At 43.4% G+C, this 16,781-nt stretch overlaps 2 protein-coding genes and 1 long non-coding RNA gene across 6 annotated transcripts; 2 read left to right on the top strand and 1 right to left on the bottom strand.

Moving 5' to 3' along the window:
• Window positions 1–153: 153 nt before the first annotated feature.
• LOC107275761 (protein RRP6-like 3) lies at window positions 154–10,904 on the top strand. Of its 4 annotated transcripts, none has more exons than XM_066312597.1 (14): window positions 154–552; window positions 1,455–1,696; window positions 1,777–1,875; window positions 3,560–3,643; window positions 4,424–4,510; window positions 5,538–5,658; window positions 7,328–7,515; window positions 7,591–7,629; window positions 7,861–8,369; window positions 8,455–8,953; window positions 9,110–9,792; window positions 9,994–10,097; window positions 10,546–10,587; window positions 10,653–10,904. In XM_066312597.1, exons 1-12 carry the CDS (start codon window positions 234–236, stop codon window positions 10,094–10,096), a joined length of 2,973 nt encoding a protein of 990 aa, XP_066168694.1. In that variant the 5' UTR covers window positions 154–233; the 3' UTR covers window position 10,097; window positions 10,546–10,587; window positions 10,653–10,904. The 4 variants fall into 4 exon arrangements, with proteins under 4 accessions (XP_066168694.1, XP_066168695.1, XP_015646845.1 ...); XM_066312598.1 differs by having other exon boundaries at window positions 10,659–10,899; XM_015791359.3 differs by lacking the exons at window positions 10,546–10,587; window positions 10,653–10,904 and having other exon boundaries at window positions 9,994–10,192.
• LOC136357362 (uncharacterized) lies at window positions 6,171–6,985 on the bottom strand. The gene is made up of 2 exons (XR_010742681.1): window positions 6,688–6,985; window positions 6,171–6,552 (listed from the first exon to the last, which is right to left on the bottom strand). It is a non-coding gene; the product is annotated as an uncharacterized lncRNA (long non-coding RNA).
• On the top strand, window positions 10,793–12,236 carry LOC4343366 (ATP synthase subunit gamma, chloroplastic). Its single transcript, XM_015791366.3, has one exon. It carries the CDS (start codon window positions 10,908–10,910, stop codon window positions 11,982–11,984), a length of 1,077 nt encoding a protein of 358 aa, XP_015646852.1. The 5' UTR covers window positions 10,793–10,907; the 3' UTR covers window positions 11,985–12,236.
• The last annotated feature ends 4,545 nt before the right edge of the window (window positions 12,237–16,781 follow it).

Raw genomic sequence — 16,781 nt, 5'->3', positions numbered from 1 at the left:
GGTGCACGTAAATTGGTCCAAAAGTTTATTTGCAAGTCAAATAGGCCCAGAATTTCATCCCAATAATTGGGCTATTTTGTGGCCCATAGAAAAATCAGTGATGGGCCAAACCGTTGCCTGACGTCAGCTGGTTGCAGGGCAGACCGACGCTTCGAGTCCCAAAACGGTCAAACCGAAACCGAGCCACCTCTCGCCGTCGTCTCCGGTCGCCAACCCGTCCCACCCGTGACGTCATGCCGACCGCCAACCTCAGGTCGCGCGCCGCCGCGGCCGCGGCCGCCGCCGCATGCCTCGCGGCCCTCGCGGTGGCGGCTCTCCTCCACCGCCGGCGCAGACGGGGTCGCGCTCGCGCACCAGCCTCGCCCGGCCTCCTCGGGGGACGGCGAGGGCGCCGCCCGCGCCGAGCCTGCGAGGAGGAGGAGAAGCCGCAGGCCCGGTTCAGGCGCGTGGTCGCGGACAACTCCTACTCCGCCTTCAAGCACCTGCGCCGCCAGGGTGCTGGACCGGTTGGCTCCGGCCACCACGGCAGCGAGGCCCAGCCGACGTCTCAAGGTGTGGTCACCCTGCTCCTGTTTCTTTTGATCTCGGCATTGCCTTGCCCTTGTAGATGTGTGGTTGTATTGGGAATTCTGCGAACGGTTGGTACGCTAAGGAGACTAAGGCAGGATTAGGGGGGACGTAATAGCGTGTTGGTTCTTCGGGGAATTTCGTCGAACATTTTGAGTGCAAGGTTGCTCCGAGCTTGAGGATTGACTATGGAGATCTGGACCTGTCTCTTTGCATACGAGGAACATAAGGAAACGATTGCTTAGTTGATTGCACAGCGTGTTAGTCCTTACTTGGCATAGGAAGGGGCCTTCATGATGCCAGTTCCCTTGTTGGAGCTTCGTCAGGTAGTTATCAACGTGCACTGAAAACACAACGTGGAGCTTCGTCAGGTAGTCCTTACATTGCATGCTTTGTCTATTTCTTTATCAATGCATTACTGTACATCATCACACCCTTACCCATAATATTTGGTACAGTTAGTGCATCTCTTGTTTAGGAATTAGGATTCCTAGTTAGACAAAAATTAAAAAGGTGGATCGATCAAAATTACTACTTCACGAGGACTTTTATTAACTTTACCAAAGATTCCTACTTCTCAAATATTATGAGTTAGTAAGTTTACTACAAGGCTGTACTGCACAGCCTTGCTCACAATATTTGGTACAGTTACTGCATCTCATGTTTAGGGACTCCTAGTTAGGCAAGTAAATTGAAAAGATTGATCGATTAAATTACTACAAGTGCATAAACCGTTATTGATAGTTAGTAAGAGGAGATGCTGAAAGCACAAGTGCCTGAGTTTAAGTTTGATTGCATGAGTTTTCACCATAGTCTCTATGCGCATACTGCAAGCGAATTGACTGCACATTGAGTAGGTGACACATTTCCTTTTCTTATCGATACAGAGTCATCACAAAAGGTGCATCCATTTGAGGAGGAAATCACTTCCTTGCTGAACAACCCACCTGATTTTCAGAATTTTATGCCTGGTGATCGATGCCCAGAAATGAGCACTTCATACAATTGGGTCGAAACAGATGCTCAGTTGGAGGACCTGGCTAGGTTGTTGGATGATGAAAAAGCTTTTGCTGTTGATACAGAGCAACATAGCCTTCGGTCATTCTTGGGATACACTGCACTAATGCAGGTAACTGGTGGTGGATACCTTCTTATTGCTCTGTTGCTTATTGGCCTGTTAAGATTATGACATATAAATATCATTTTTAGATCTCTACCCAGAAGGCAGATTATTTAATAGACACAATAGCGCTGCATGACGTGATGAGCATTCTACGACCAGTTTTTGCCAATCCTTCAATCTGTAAGGTTGTGCATCTCTTATATCTGATATCACTGGAAACCATTAGTTTTCATTTTCAGTTCTGCTTAAAGTGATTTTGCCACTTACCATTTGTATTTTTGAATTGTGATGGATTTGCATGTTGTCCAACTTTGGAAGCTCTAGAATTATGGAATGTGCAGTACAGATGATGGTGTGAATTGATTTACATGTTATTCCAATAAAGTTTAAATTACACTTGTGATTACAGAGATAGGGTGTAGGAGAACATGGTGTAAACAAGTTGTTTCCACCAGCGTCACATTTGTGTGCACCCTTGGTACTAAGATTACTATAAAAGATATCTAGAGAAGTTCAGAGATTGATTCTTTCTGGTTAAAGAGCTGAGCCATGGTCCATGGTCCATAAATAAAACAATGTAAAAATGCCTTTTAATTATTATATTTTCACCATAACACATGATTCACATTGTCTGATGTGCAGGAGGGATTAAGCCTAGAGCTTTCATAGTTCATCCCTCCTAAACGTGGTTTGTTTGACAGTCTAATTTCCTGTTTGTATCAAGCTTAAACCCACTAAACTCTAATTTATGATATCCATAAGATGGTGGATTGTTCTTTCTCAGCCATCATGAAAGATAATTATGTGTCTCTGCATTAGAGGTAGTAATATATTTTTTTTTCCAAGAATCATGCTGCGTTGTTGATACTGCAGGGCCAGGAACCACTATACACAAACAACCAAAATATGGAAGTTTGAAGGACAATAAGTCAAAAATTTTTTCAGCCAATCCTAATAAGACATGTAATTTCTATAGAAGCTGGGCCCCGAACACTCTAAATGAACGAATGCTGAGTTTGGTATTTGGCCTAACAAATCAATCCAACAAACCTAAAGCCCTTAAATCTTCTTGTAAATTTGAATTTCTGGAACATGGGGCCCTAACAGCATGGATGATTTACATGGTACGGTGGGTGTTTGGTTGATCAAGATAAGATTGCTGAATGAGTCCATCAGTGTTCTCATAGACATTTTACTATTTTGCCCAGAAATGGTCCGTTTACCCTTGGCTCTTCAGAATCAATGCTATATGAATCATTTGGTTCTTGTTTTTTCCTTTCCTGTCTGGTTATTATTAACTTTTTTCATGTATTATTCTTTGTCAGCTCTCTCTCTCTCTCTCTTTTGTTTACTCTTCTCTGTCTATTACTCACTATCAAACTGATGATCACACTTTAGCAAGTGAACATTTGGACATTGGTAGAGTTTTAGTTATCGATATGTCTGCTTGATATTTCACCATGGAGAAAAATAAACCACAGTGAAGCAAACTTTTACAAAGCCGTATAGACATCCTTATGTATATGAACTGATGCTAGCTCTAACCCCTAGACTACGGTTTTGAGTTGTTTCATTACCATCCTTGCTCCCTTTTCTTTTTCTGTCCTTTGTGCATATGGAACCTTCAGTATTGTCTCTGGCACTTGATAGTCTCATGAATTCCTTCAGAGCTCATAACTATTTTAGCTTGTAATCTCATTTCTTTGCAATGTAGTGGCAGAGGCCTTTTTTAGACACCTACACTAATTTCTAATGAGTTTTTGACTATTAGCCAAAATCAATTGCTGTATAATCGTCTCAGCAGAAGATCTGTGTTGCTTTCTTTTATTAAATGCAGTTTCATTTACCTTCTCCCTACTTATTTGTCAGATCTTCCATGGAGCTGACAATGATGTTCTTTGGCTTCAGAGAGACTTTCATATTTATGTTGTGAATATGTTTGATACTGCCAAGGTAAGTCCCCCTACAGTATGCATGTCTTGGATGAAACATCTAATACCATTCCGCAGAGATTTCTCCAGCATGCGAGCGAACTGTGCCTGTTTTTTGTCGCATATAATGTTTGCTTGCCATGTCTTTTCACTGTAGCAAGTTACATGCCATACTGTACGTAGATATGGCAATAGGTCATGAAACATCATTTTACTTGGACATCTCATTAGATGTGAGCATATTTTACTTTCTTTAATGTAATGAAAGAACATCAGCAGTGCCAATCAATTGCTGACCTACATTTGTGTGCTTCCCGTTCATTTTTGCATTAGTGGTTATAGTTTTTTCATGGGACAACATAATGAGCTGCTAAGCATCATCACCAATATTATGATATGTGATAGTTTAAAGTTCGTCACGCTTGATTACAATTTCTTATGTTTCAATTTTATATATTTGATTTTAGCTTCAAGTTTCAACCAGAAATGTATTCATGGTTTAAGCAGGGGAAATGATTTCATAACTGGTTTACTGCAATATGAAAAGATTTATGGATTTACAATGTGTTTACGATGAAAACATCTTTTTTTGGTACCAGTTCCTATAATCTAGAGTAGAGATCACCTTCTTATGAATATTTTGGTCATTGAACATTGGTTGTTTAATGGCAACTTTGCCCCTAAAGTTATTCACCTATGCTATCTTAGATGTTCATTTTTTTTTCACCGGACCTCACTTTATTATTTATGTTATGCATGTATGCCCTTTTCTGAATTGCCTTATGAAAGTAATTTATTGCAGGCATGTGAGGTTCTATCAAAACCACAGAAGTCATTAGCATATTTGCTTGAATTATATTGTGGAGTGACCACAGACAAGACAATGCAGGTAGGCCATTTATTAAGGTTGGCTTGCTAAAGCCACTAAAGTGTTTTCATCAGCTTATTTACTGGTTTGTTTACTGTTTAGTAGCTGGTTAGCTTTCATCTGCCGCCTCAATTTTTACATGATTACTTCTTTTTAGCACTTTAGACACAATGGTGCACAGGGTGCTACAAAATGTTTAACCATGTTAGTTACAGAGAATCTTTGCCAATTCATTTAGAGCATTTGTGTTGCACTTATTTATGAGCTTAGCAAGATATATGTTTAGCTTTTGTTGAAGCTTTCATGTCCTAGAAAACATTAGTTGCATAAGCTCATGTTATGCATTGTTGATTGTGATTTCAGAATAATAATGTAGCAGTAGGTTCTTTCAAATTCATTTTTGCACCTATGGAAGCTCATGTTATGCATTGTTACTCTGATTTCAGAATCTACTGGTGTAGCAGTAGATTCTAAGTCATTTCTGCACTATCTGTTGTTACAAATATTAAGCACCATTACTGAAATAAATGATTGTTGACCTAAATACCTAATGGTGGTCAGTGGTACTAAGCCCTAAATTGTGGTGGTTTTCTGAATTTGTGCCTTTACATCCTTTAAAGCATGTCACTAAAATGGTTGTCACATCTTTAGTTATATTTTGTCACTACTTGCATTACTTTATGCATGATTCCCTTGCCCTTTTACTCAATTCCATTTGATCCTCATACAAATTCTTGATCGAAACTCTGTTCCATTAATCAATCTCAGCTGATATTTAGAAGCCTGTTTCCTTATGCATTCAATTGTTATTAAATAGGTGACATGTAAAAGAAAATGATAAACAAGTTCCTTCTGCCTACTTGTAATCGATGACCTTTTAGTTGTGCCTGCAAAATTTACTCCTTCCAGTCAAGTATATTTGACATAGGGAGTACTAGAACTGATACTCCCAACGTCAGATATACTTGACCGGAAAGAGCAGTTTGTTTTCCAGCATCACAGTTGCTCTCATTTTTACGGTTCATTCTCCTTGATTCTGATATTTCAGCGTGAGGATTGGAGATTACGCCCACTAACACCAGAAATGATTCAGTATGCCCGTTGTGATGCGCATTATCTGTTGTACATTGCAAATTGTTTGGCATCAGAGCTTCATGCAAAAACTTACGGTATGATCTATGTTCCTATGTCGAGTTTCCCCTTGCTTTTTTGGAGGGGAACTTTTCCCTTCCAATATGTACTATATGCTACTTTTAGTTGTTACAAGATAGTAATTTGTTCAGCAAACTGAGTCAACAAGGCAATTAGGGTGTGTTTGGTTGGGTGGATGGGACTGGATGGGAGATGGCCGCCTGATTTTTTGGGGTGTTTGGTTGGAGGACAGGGTGGATATGGTGACCCAGAATAGAGAATATTCTCTCAATATGCTGGATGAAGGGATCCGGTTCTTTTGGCCGGATGAAGCCATCCACCTTCTTTAGGACGCTGATTAGTACATGATTAGTGAGTTGATTAGAGTATGATTAACGGTATTAGCATGTTTTGCTATTAATTAGTAGTTAGCATGGCAAGATTAGTGTCAACAAGTGTTAATTCCAACCGGTAAGTGTATAACTAGTAATATTATGCCAATTAAGATATTATAATTAGTTAATTAATCTCATCCGATGCATCCTCATCCTATCAACCAAACAAAAAGTTGGCTCATCCCATCCATACAACCAAACACAAAACTTGTATATCCTCATCCTTAAAAACATGGATGAACATATCCCATCCAACCTTGCCCTTCAACCAAACATGGATGGACATATCCCATCCAACCAGACATTACAGCATTACCACAGACAGCTACATTTGACATCTTAGAGTCCTAGACAATAGAACTCATGACTCCCTGCATCTCTAAATTAGTTTCACATGAGCTCACAAGCATCAGTTTATCTGGATTGTTCTATGTTCACCCTTCAGTTCAGCTGAGCACATTGTTTTCTGCAAATGTAAATTACTGATGTAGCTCTGTTGGGCTGCGTTCCAACCTAGAGGTTCAAAACGTTTCCTCTCTGGCACGAAAAACAGGTGGCTCATTAGCACATGATTAAATAAGTATTAGCTTAAAAGACTTGAAAATGGATTAATAATTTAATATGATTTTTTTAAATAAACTTTCCAATATAAAATTTTTGCAAAGAACGCACCATTTACCAATCTGGGAAGCCTGCGCATGGTAAACGAGGGAGTAGAAGTTTGGAAACTGGAAAGGGGAGCTTAGAACACAGCCTTAGTCTGTTATGCTTAAACTTTAAAAAGCTTCCAGTCCTTGAGCTGTGTCTGGAGGACCATCTATGAAAAAATTATATAAAGATATGCACTATCTATTGTACTCTCTTTTGAATGCTTCCTCCACCCAAGAATGTAAGGCATATTTTTTGGACTGCAGCCCTTAGAGATACTAATTAGAGAGTAATCAAGTAACGTCTAATGACTCTTTGGTCTATGTTCAAGATGAAATATATCTTACATTATAGGACAGAGGGGATCAGTAACTTTCAAGCTACAAGTAAAAACAAAATTTCATGTACTAATACCTTAACCTGTGCATAAACTGGAACCTTCTGGATCAAGTATCTAAAACTTATTTGATAATAATATCAGCAAATATTTAGCTTTGTAAGAAAATATATTGGTCTATTAGCCTATACAATCCTGTTATGCAGCTTAAGAAAATGAGATTCCGTGTTGAATTGATGATATTTTATTGCTTCCTGAAACCAAATTACATAATTATTTCCATTGTTCCCTGTCTCACTTTTTTGATAAACTGTAATATCTAATCAGATGCTTCAGACTCTCCCAATGACAAAATCAATTTTTTCTTCGAGGCCAGCCATCGCTCAAATATGGTGTGTATGCAACTGTATGCAAAGGAAATTGAATGTCCACCAGGAGCATCCTCTGCGGCGTCTATTTTGTCAAAAAATTTGCAAAGCCATGGACTTGACTCCTATAAATCAAGTGAAGTGAAGGTGCTCGTTTTCTGTATTTGTTTGCCTGCTTGCCAGTGATTTCAATAAATTCTCAATTTTGTTGCTCTTTTGTAGGATCTTGTTTGGAAAATTTGTGCATGGAGGGATTTAATGGTCAGCCAACATATTCTTATTCTTTTAGAACAATTGATTTTCGCATTTTCGTAGGGTATATTCTTAGCTTTTTGTTAAATCTATTAGCTGTATTTGGTGCTTCACACATTGTATTTTCCTATTTCTGCATATATTAAGTTGCTGCACCCAATAATTTGACATATCTGTTTTCTTGTGATTCTGGTCTCTGGATTTCCAGACTCTTCAATTATCTTGATTACTTCATTGCAGGCTCGCATGCATGATGAGAGCTTACGGTATGTCCTGTCAGACCAAGCTATAGCTTCCCTTGCTGTTAGTGTTCCAAGAGGTCCAACTGAGGTGTGTTCTGCCATATTAGAAACTGAAACAAGCAATTCAACTGTGTATCCTTCCTTGCCGCCACCTTCACCTATTGTTGTTGCTCACGCTGAAGAACTTCGCTATCTGATTGAGGACATCACTGTCAGCATGGATGCCATCTTTAAAAATTTGCTTGAGAAGTACAAAGATCCAAGTAGATTATGTCGACTATCAGTTTTTAATTATAACCTTGTATCACAGCTGAGTTTGAAGCAAAAAAATATGTTCTCCTTTGCATCAAGTGGGGAGAAGTTGTTGATGGCACCAACTAACAAAAAGGCTTCCCGGGAATTATTCATTAAAAAGTTTTCATGCAAGTCCCCAGTATATCACAATTGCAGGATCTACGCCAGTGATGGAAGACTGCTTTGCTACTGTGACCGTAAAAAGTTGGAATGGTTTGTCACTTAGATGCACTATTTAGTGTTTATAGGTATGTAAAATCATGGTTATCTTATCAAACTGACCGACTCTTCTTTCCAGGTATATTCAACGTAATTTAGCAAAATTAATAGAAGATAATCCTCCAGCAATTGTGCTCTTGTTTGAACCTAAGGGTCGCCCAGAGGATGAGGATAATGACTTCTATATTCAGAGCAAGAAAAATATTTGTGTCGGATGTGGAGAAAAGAGCCACTATATCAGATATAGAATTATACCATCGTGCTACAGGATGCATTTTCCAGAGCATCTGAAGAGCCATCGTTCACATGATATTGTACTTCTTTGCGTAGACTGCCATGAAATTGCTCATTCAGCAGCTGAGAAGTACAAGAGGCAAATAGCCAAAGAATTTGGGGTGCCGCTTTTTGTACAGAAGATATTAAACTCAGGTGATATAAGTTTAATAGCTGGTGCATCATTATCTGAAGATAAATCAAATGGAACAGGTGTGTCTCCTTTGCAGCTGAGGACTGCTGCAATGGCCCTTTTAAGACATGGATCCAATATGCCTTTGAAGAGATATGAAGAGCTAATGCAGGTGATGAGAATCTTCAAGTATTTTGGGCTTCACCACAGTTTCAACATTGTCTTATTGAAACTTTTCATGCTAGTTATCATCAATATTTCAGTAGACCAAATTTGTTCTTATAATTAGCCTTAAATCTGTATTGCTGACCTATTCATTTCTTTGCAGATTGTGAAGTCATACTATGGTGGTAGGGATGTGACTCCTGAAGATCTTGAGATGGCATTACTTGTTGGCATGAGTCCCAATGAGCGAAGGCGACATTCAAAGAAAAATGGTTTTTCTTACCGATCCCAGGCTCAAAATGTTATTAGAAAAAGCAACAGCAACGGCATTGTTGAGAATAATGAACATGATCCAGAAAATGGATATGCTGAGCAATTTTCTAAAAATGGAGTTGAGAATAACAGTCATCCAGACATTGATGAGAATAACAATCAGCTAGGTATTGATGAACATACCAGTCAGCCAGGCTCTGGGGGTAATAAGATACATGGTCCAACTCTGAGCAAAGAAAGCACAATCTATCCACCCCGTATGGCTAATCCCATTTCTGACTCTAGCATTGAGGCAGACACCGTGCAGCAAGCAAGCTTAGGTGGTAATCCTGCAAACGGTGATCTTGACAGGGATCCATGCGGCAGTAACAATTCTAACCAAGCCATTCCCCAAAACGGTGACAAGAAGATCTCCCTGTTAGGTCATGGGCATCACGGTAAACAGGTCGTGGAGCTTTTGCTTTCCAACGGTGGCGAGGAGGCCATTAACCAGTTCAGCCAACGGTGGAGGCAGGTCTTCGTAGCTTCTCTTCACCCTCGTTATTTGCCTTCGGGCTGGAATATAAAGCACAGGTGAATTCACCTGTCGTTTTGCTACTCGGTTTGTTCTCACACATTGATAATTGCGCATGTTTGTGGTGCAAAATCACCCTGGTTATCTATCAACTATGTGTAGGTAGATTTGGAAGATTTTTTCTGTTAGATGATTTTTTTTTCCTGGACAATTATCTTTGACCCTCTGGACATGCATACCTTGTGTTCTTTGCTGTGTAGTGGACGGCGGGATTTTGGCGATTTCAGTGTCTACAAGCCATCAAAGAAACCTCCTGCTGCAGATCAATCCGAGACTTTAGCTGCTGCTGCTGTTGTACCCTGAGGTTCTAGTTTACATTCGAAGTTACTTCCATTTCATTAAACCTGAACCTTGTACCTGTACTGTGCCCTTCTATATTCATGTACTACCTTGTTTCTACATCTGGAAAGAACTGGGTTACATCTGTTTGTTCCCTCTGCCATGAAGTTTTGTGCTCACCAATTCTATATATGCAGAAGAATTACAGCAAAACTGGTAAAATAAATAAAATCATTTCCTTGCTAAAATTGAAAGCAACAAGCACAAGTACTAAGGCTGTGTTTAGTTCCACGCTAAAATTGGAAGTTTGAATAAAAAAGTTGGAAGTTTACGTGTGTAGAAAAGTTTTGATGTGATGGAAAAGTTAGAAGTTTAAAGAAAAAGTTGGGAACTAAACTTGGCTAACCTAACCATCATGTCTAAAGCTTGTGTTAATTTTTATTTTTTTGGGTAGTATCTGATATCTACTGCAGGATGCCAGGATATCCTCAGCACGATCCTGAGTCCCAGCCAGTGTGAGTTACTAGTATCTCTTTTCCTTTTATTTTTCATTTTTCCAATATGCTAGTATTTCTTTCAGTTTCAGATGGGCCAAGCCAAAAAATGATTCGAGTGAAATGGAAGCAGCAGAAGCAGCAGCACATCCATCCACATGATCCGACCACTGCCTCCTCCACCACTCACCCCGCCTTGAAAACCCCACCTGCCCTACTTCCGCCTGGAGAGCCTCGGCCCCTCGCCTCGCCTCGCCTCACCTCCACCCAAACCCAATCCGAAATCTTTCCCTCCACTCGCCGCCGCCGCCGCCGCCGCTGTTGCCGGTGACCCGCCAGCCATGTCGTGCTCGCACCTCTCCACCGCCTGGTCCTCCTCCGCCCTGGCCACCCGCCGCCGCTCCGCTCCTAGCTGCGGCAGCAGCGGCCGCCTGCAGGTGGTGCGGTGCTCGCTGCGTGAGCTGCGGAGCCGCATCGACTCGGTGCGCAACACGCAGAAGATCACGGAGGCGATGAAGCTGGTGGCGGCGGCCAAGGTGCGGCGGGCGCAGGAGGCGGTGGTGTCCTCCCGCCCCTTCTCGGAGGCGCTGGTGGAGGTGCTCTACAACATGAACCAGGAGATCCAGACGGAGGACATCGACCTCCCCCTCACCCGCATCCGCCCCGTCAAGAAGGTCGCCCTCGTCGTCCTCACCGGCGAGCGCGGCCTCTGCGGCAGCTTCAACAACAACGTCCTCAAGAAGGCCGAGACCCGCATCGAGGAGCTCAAGCAGCTCGGCCTCGAGTACACCGTCGTCAGCGTCGGCAAGAAGGGCAACGCCTACTTCATCCGCCGCCCCTTCATCCCCACCGAGCGGACGCTGGAGGTGAACGGCATCCCCACCGTGAAGGACTCCCAGTCCATCTGCGACCTCGTCTACTCGCTGTTCGTGTCCGAGGCGGTGGACAAGGTGGAGCTCCTCTACTCCAAGTTCGTCTCCCTCGTCCGCTCCGACCCCATCATCCAGACGCTGCTCCCCATGTCGCCCAAGGGGGAGATCTGCGACATCAACGGCGTGTGCGTGGACGCCACCGAGGACGAGCTGTTCCGGCTCACCACCAAGGAAGGGAAGCTGACCGTGGAGCGGGAGAAGGTGAAGATCGAGACGCAGCCCTTCTCACCCGTGGTGCAGTTCGAGCAGGACCCCGTCCAGATCCTCGACGCGCTCCTCCCGCTCTACCTCAACAGCCAGATCCTCCGCGCGCTCCAGGAGTCGCTCGCCAGCGAGCTCGCCGCCAGGATGAGCGCCATGAGCAGCGCCACCGACAACGCCATCGAGCTCCGGAAGAACCTCTCCATGGTCTACAACCGCCAGCGCCAGGCCAAGATCACCGGCGAGATCCTCGAGATCGTCGCCGGCGCCGACGCCCTCGCCTAAATCCAATCAACTCATTTCTTCATCCCATCCACCTCGCTTGAGCTGCTGAGGTTGCTGCTGTTATATATACTACTCTATTCTTTTTTACTTCCTTTTTCTCTCTTGCTATTGTGTCTGTAATTTCTGTGATAGCACGAAAAAAAAAAGGAAAAAAGATCGATCCGACTCGATCGATGTAATTGTTAATCGCGCGAGATACACAAGATTTCAATTCAGCGATGCCAAATGTACAAGCAGAGTATTCTACTACTATCTTGCAATCTCCTCTACTTGCCTTTCTAGATTAGGAGGGATATCGCCGTATGCAGTTTCTTCCTTTTCTTGTGTGATTTTGGTGTTGACGACACTTCCTTTTTTTCCTTTCCTTTTCTTTTCTGTTTGCTTCACTTTCCTCGAGCAAGCAAACCTGTGATGCTGCTTCACCGTGCACAACTGAAACAGTGTCGTGTCGTCTATTAGCTGCAAGTTAGCAACTTTGACGGGCAGCAGTTCACAGGATCATCGGAGAAGAACGACGCCGCCGGCGTCCAGAGCTTCCTCAGCGAGCTTCATTCCCGACTGACGCCGGACACATATGCCCATCGTCGATCTCTCGTTCTGCTTTTCTCCGATTGGTCTCCGTATTGCATAAGGAGAAGGTGCAAACTGAGCCGCCGTAAGTCGTCGCCCAGCCCCTCCGGCGACACCTCCACCAGTTCGGCTTAGGCTTCGCGCGCGAATCTGCGATTTCTAATCGGGCTCGGATTCAGCAATGCCGCGCATATAGAGAAGAATTCACGAGGATTAGCCATTAATCACAGCAAGCTAATCACCGACTTCAACTCCAACTCCGTCTCCGACTTGCTACCATCACCGATTTCAACTCGGACTCGGACTCGGACTCGGCTGCCGATAAATCCAAGCCCGCCGCCACTCTCCGTCTACGCATTCCCCACAATTCCTTCCACCCATCCTCGCAGCAGCGCTCGTTCGTCCATGGCGCTTCCCCACCACTCGAGTCCCCGCTCCTCGCGCCCGATCAGCCACCGCCGCAGTGAGCTCGCCGTCGAGGCCAAGGGGAGAGTAGTCTCCAATAAGGCGTCAGGAGGGTCGCCCGTCAAGAAGATGTCATCCGCGCCGTCGCCGGCGCCCGTGTCCTTCAAGAAGGGCGACGAGGTGCGCATCCGCACGCCGGTTGGGAGGCTAGGGACCACGACGCTGCGCCTCGTCATGTGGCTCGGCGCGGTCGTCGTCTCCGACGCTGATGCCGACGACGGCCACCTCGAGGTCATCTACAACGGCAACTTCCCGCGCGACGACCCCTTCCGGACCGTGCGCGTCGCCGTCAAGGACGTCAAGCTGCCCGCGCCGCGCCCGGCCCCGACCCTGACCCCGGCAAACATGGCGGCCCCGCGGCCGACCACGGCCGTCAAGTCGCTGCCGCGGCTGAAGATGTTTGTGCTGGAGAAGGAGCAGCTGCGGGCCAAATCCGAGGCCTTGTTGGCACCGTGATCAGTGTTCTTCAGTAGTAGCAGTAGCTGCAGAAGTTTGTAGGAATCAGAACATGTCTTGGTTTGCATGGAAGGCAATGTGATCTTGTAAATTCTCATAGATAGGATGATTTCTTGGCATGAGAAGAAGAACATGCAATCTGTGTGAACTGTAATTTCTCATTGATTATGAATGGAAGATCGAGGCCAATATATGCATGCATGATGCATGTTGATCCAAGTGTTCGGATCAGAATCACAATCCAGCTGCACTCTGATTACATGTATGATTACAATCCACCTGCCGATAACTTTGATCTTATAGCTAGGATTCAGCTTCCAATTCTTTGCATGCCTTTGGCTTTCCTTGCCTTTGTTGATCAAGAGCCTGGGTATGCAGCAAACAAAGCATCTAGCTGGTAATGTCATTTTCAATTTTCATTCAGACGAACCGTTTGGCTCTCAGCAACATCAACGAATCCCAAAAGAATTAGTAGTAGTCTGTTCACAAAGAAATTTAGTTGAGGCGGCAATGTTATTTTGTTTCACTTTGTTGCTCCGAAAAGATGTAAACTGCCGAACTGCGGATTAAGGGACTGTTTGGCACAGCCCCAGCTCTAGCTCCACCCCTCCTGGAGCTGGAGCTCAGCCAAACAGTTTCAGCTCCACCAAAACTGGGAGTGGAGTTGGGTGGAGCTCTCTCACAAAATATACTAGAGTTGTGAAGCTGGGTTTTGGCAGCTCCACAACTCCACTCCAGACTCAATTCCTGGAGTTATATTTAGGAGTTGGAGCTATACCAAACAGACCCTAAGTAGTGGGCTTTGGGCCAAATGCGTCAGAGATATTTAACTATTTGCTACTTTTAGGTGTGGCAATTAACGATTTACCACTGGGCCCATATATCATAGACCCATGTGGACCCACATGTCATTGAGATAGGAGTGACAAATAATTAATTGCCAAATCTAAAAATGACAAATAGCGTGGTGGACAAGATTTATGTGACATCGGTTTTCTCGGCTAGTGGGTTCAAGCAAACAAGACCGGAGGACCTACAAATGGGGCTCCTGATTTTTGTTGTAAAAATCGGGCATTGTTTCAGTTTGTTAAGAAGAATGTTTCTCCACTGGCTTAACACATGTTTCAGACTATTAAAATGATGAAACACGGTTGAATCATAGATTGAAACATGTAACATCAAAGTTCAATTACTGAAACATCAACAAATCCATAAAAATCAAAGGACAAAATTGAAACACCATAAGAAATCTCGCTGTAACAATTTGATCCAACACAAAGAAACATCGAGATACATCGGCTGAAACATAAAAAAAAATCGTGAAGATATCAGTCAGAGCTGGCTTCCTCCCTCACCTCCAATGGCGGCAGTGCAGGAGTAGACCGAAAAAATGACACCCGTAGACATCCAGCAAGCGGAGACGAGAGCTCTGGCGACAACCGTGACGAAGAAGACGACCATGCTGCTGTTCACGACCGGACAAGAAGCTGCCAGGCTGCTCCGTGTGAGTCGACCAACCTTCGCCTCTGCCTCCATGTAAACACCCCTCAATCACAATCAGGCGGCATGCCTTGTTCCATCCTTGGACGGATGAGCTGACGACTGACGTCCAACATGGCGTCGATGGTGGTGAAGGCGGCGGCTGTGGCATCAAACAGAGAAAACAGCATCGAACGTGAGAGAGAGAAAGGGAGGTGCGAGAAAGACAGAGGGAGTCACAGGTGGTTGGGAAATAGCGCACGGCATTTTCTTCTCTCCGTCAGGCGCACGTACGATAAATAGCATTTTTGAAACAAGACCAACAGAAAAGGATTTCTTTTTTTTTTTCAGAACAACTAGGAAACAAGATATCGTCTATACAACGGGATTAGTTATGAGTGAACCATTATTTTCCATGATTTAGCTATGCTCTGAGTGCATGCGAAGGTGGCTTAGGCGTAACGTGAGGAGGTAGACCGTGGTAAGCTGGTTAGAGGCTAGAATAGCACATCCTGTGTACTACTATATACTATACTAGTAGTTTTTTAGTACTACTGTATACTATACTTTTAGTATACTTTTCTAAGTAGTACTAGCTTTTCTTTGGTACACCTTTTTATGCAGCCAAAGTTCACACTAGAGACCTCTAAGAGTAAGTACAATAGCAGGCTGTAAGCTAGCTATAACTATATATCGAGAAGAAAAGAGAAGAGAGAGAAGAAAGCGGGCTACAGATTTGTAGCCAGCTGCAGCACGGACTCTAAGACGTTGTGTGTGTATGAGAGGTAGGACCGGGTATTAATGGTGTAGTATATTTTTATAGGTAACTATTATATGAATGGGTTATTAGATTAGCTATAGATGATTTGGAGCTAACATTTGGCTATACTATTAAACTTGCTCTAACACACTTCTAGTATGTCTTTTTATGCACTAGCCACTAGAGTTAAGAGCTTGGCCATATGTATAGTACTCCTCATGGCTCTCGTTGGCGCAAAGACCTGATACCCACGAATCATACATGATACGCACAAGGTATTTGATGTCTGTGTATCGAGTCCCTAATACCTAGGTATCAGGTAACTGGTACCCAGATTATTCGAGTTAGTACCATAGGTACTAGACCTGATACTATAGGTATCGAGGTACTTGGTCGCTAGATCGGGATGGTATCCATAAGTAACAGACCAGGTACTAGGTATCGGGTACCTAAAGTACTTAGTATCTATATCGGTCAGATACCAGTAGGTACCAGACCTGGTACTAGGTATCGGGTACCTAAAATACTTAGTATCTATATCGGTCAGATACCAGTAGGTACCAGACCTGGTACTAGGTATCGGGTACCTAAGGTATTAGGTACTTGGTCCCTAGATCGGGTTGATACCTGTAGGTACCAAACCTGATATTGGGTATTGGATACCTCGTACTACATTGGGTATTAGGTACCTAAGTTTGCACTGATGTTAGCATCTTAACAATTGAAACCGGTGTGTTATGTCTTCAGCAAGAAGTCGTGCGCTGACATGTGGCCCCTTGAGAGAACACGAAGAGATGTGGGTTGACACGTGGGGATTTACGTGAAGTTGATAAAATAACACAAGTGGTTGGTCGGTCAAATAGTCATGCTCATCAAGTTTGGCCGTAATCTGAAGAGGCCCAATATAACGGGAAAGTGTTTTCATCCATCGAGGGGAGTTTCATGCATGCCACCTAAATAGTCATCAAAAAATTTTTTAAAAAAATTGGTAACATATATTAATATGAGATATATCACTCTACAAACATGCAAGTTTAAATTCAACTCCTATAAGTTGTAATAAAAAT

This window comes from Oryza sativa, chromosome 7, assembly GCF_034140825.1.
Source record: "Oryza sativa Japonica Group chromosome 7, ASM3414082v1".
NCBI classification, from domain to species: domain Eukaryota; kingdom Viridiplantae; phylum Streptophyta; class Magnoliopsida; order Poales; family Poaceae; genus Oryza; species Oryza sativa.
This window is presented reverse-complemented; position numbering and strand designations above follow the sequence as displayed.

What these genes read in the sequence shown, in the direction of transcription:
- LOC107275761 (XM_066312597.1), top strand. Translation starts at nt 234, where the DNA reads ATGCCGACCGCCAACCTCAGGTCGCGCGCCGCCGCGGCCGCGGCCGCC. An exon ending in GCTTCATGCAAAAACTTACG is followed by an intron (nt 5,659 to 7,327) that starts GTATGATCTATG and finishes ATATCTAATCAG; the next exon opens with ATGCTTCAGACTCTCCCAAT. An exon ending in GGCTGGAATATAAAGCACAG is followed by an intron (nt 9,793 to 9,993) that starts GTGAATTCACCT and finishes TTTGCTGTGTAG; the next exon opens with TGGACGGCGGGATTTTGGCG.
- LOC4343366 (XM_015791366.3), top strand. Translation starts at nt 10,908, where the DNA reads ATGTCGTGCTCGCACCTCTCCACCGCCTGGTCCTCCTCCGCCCTGGCC.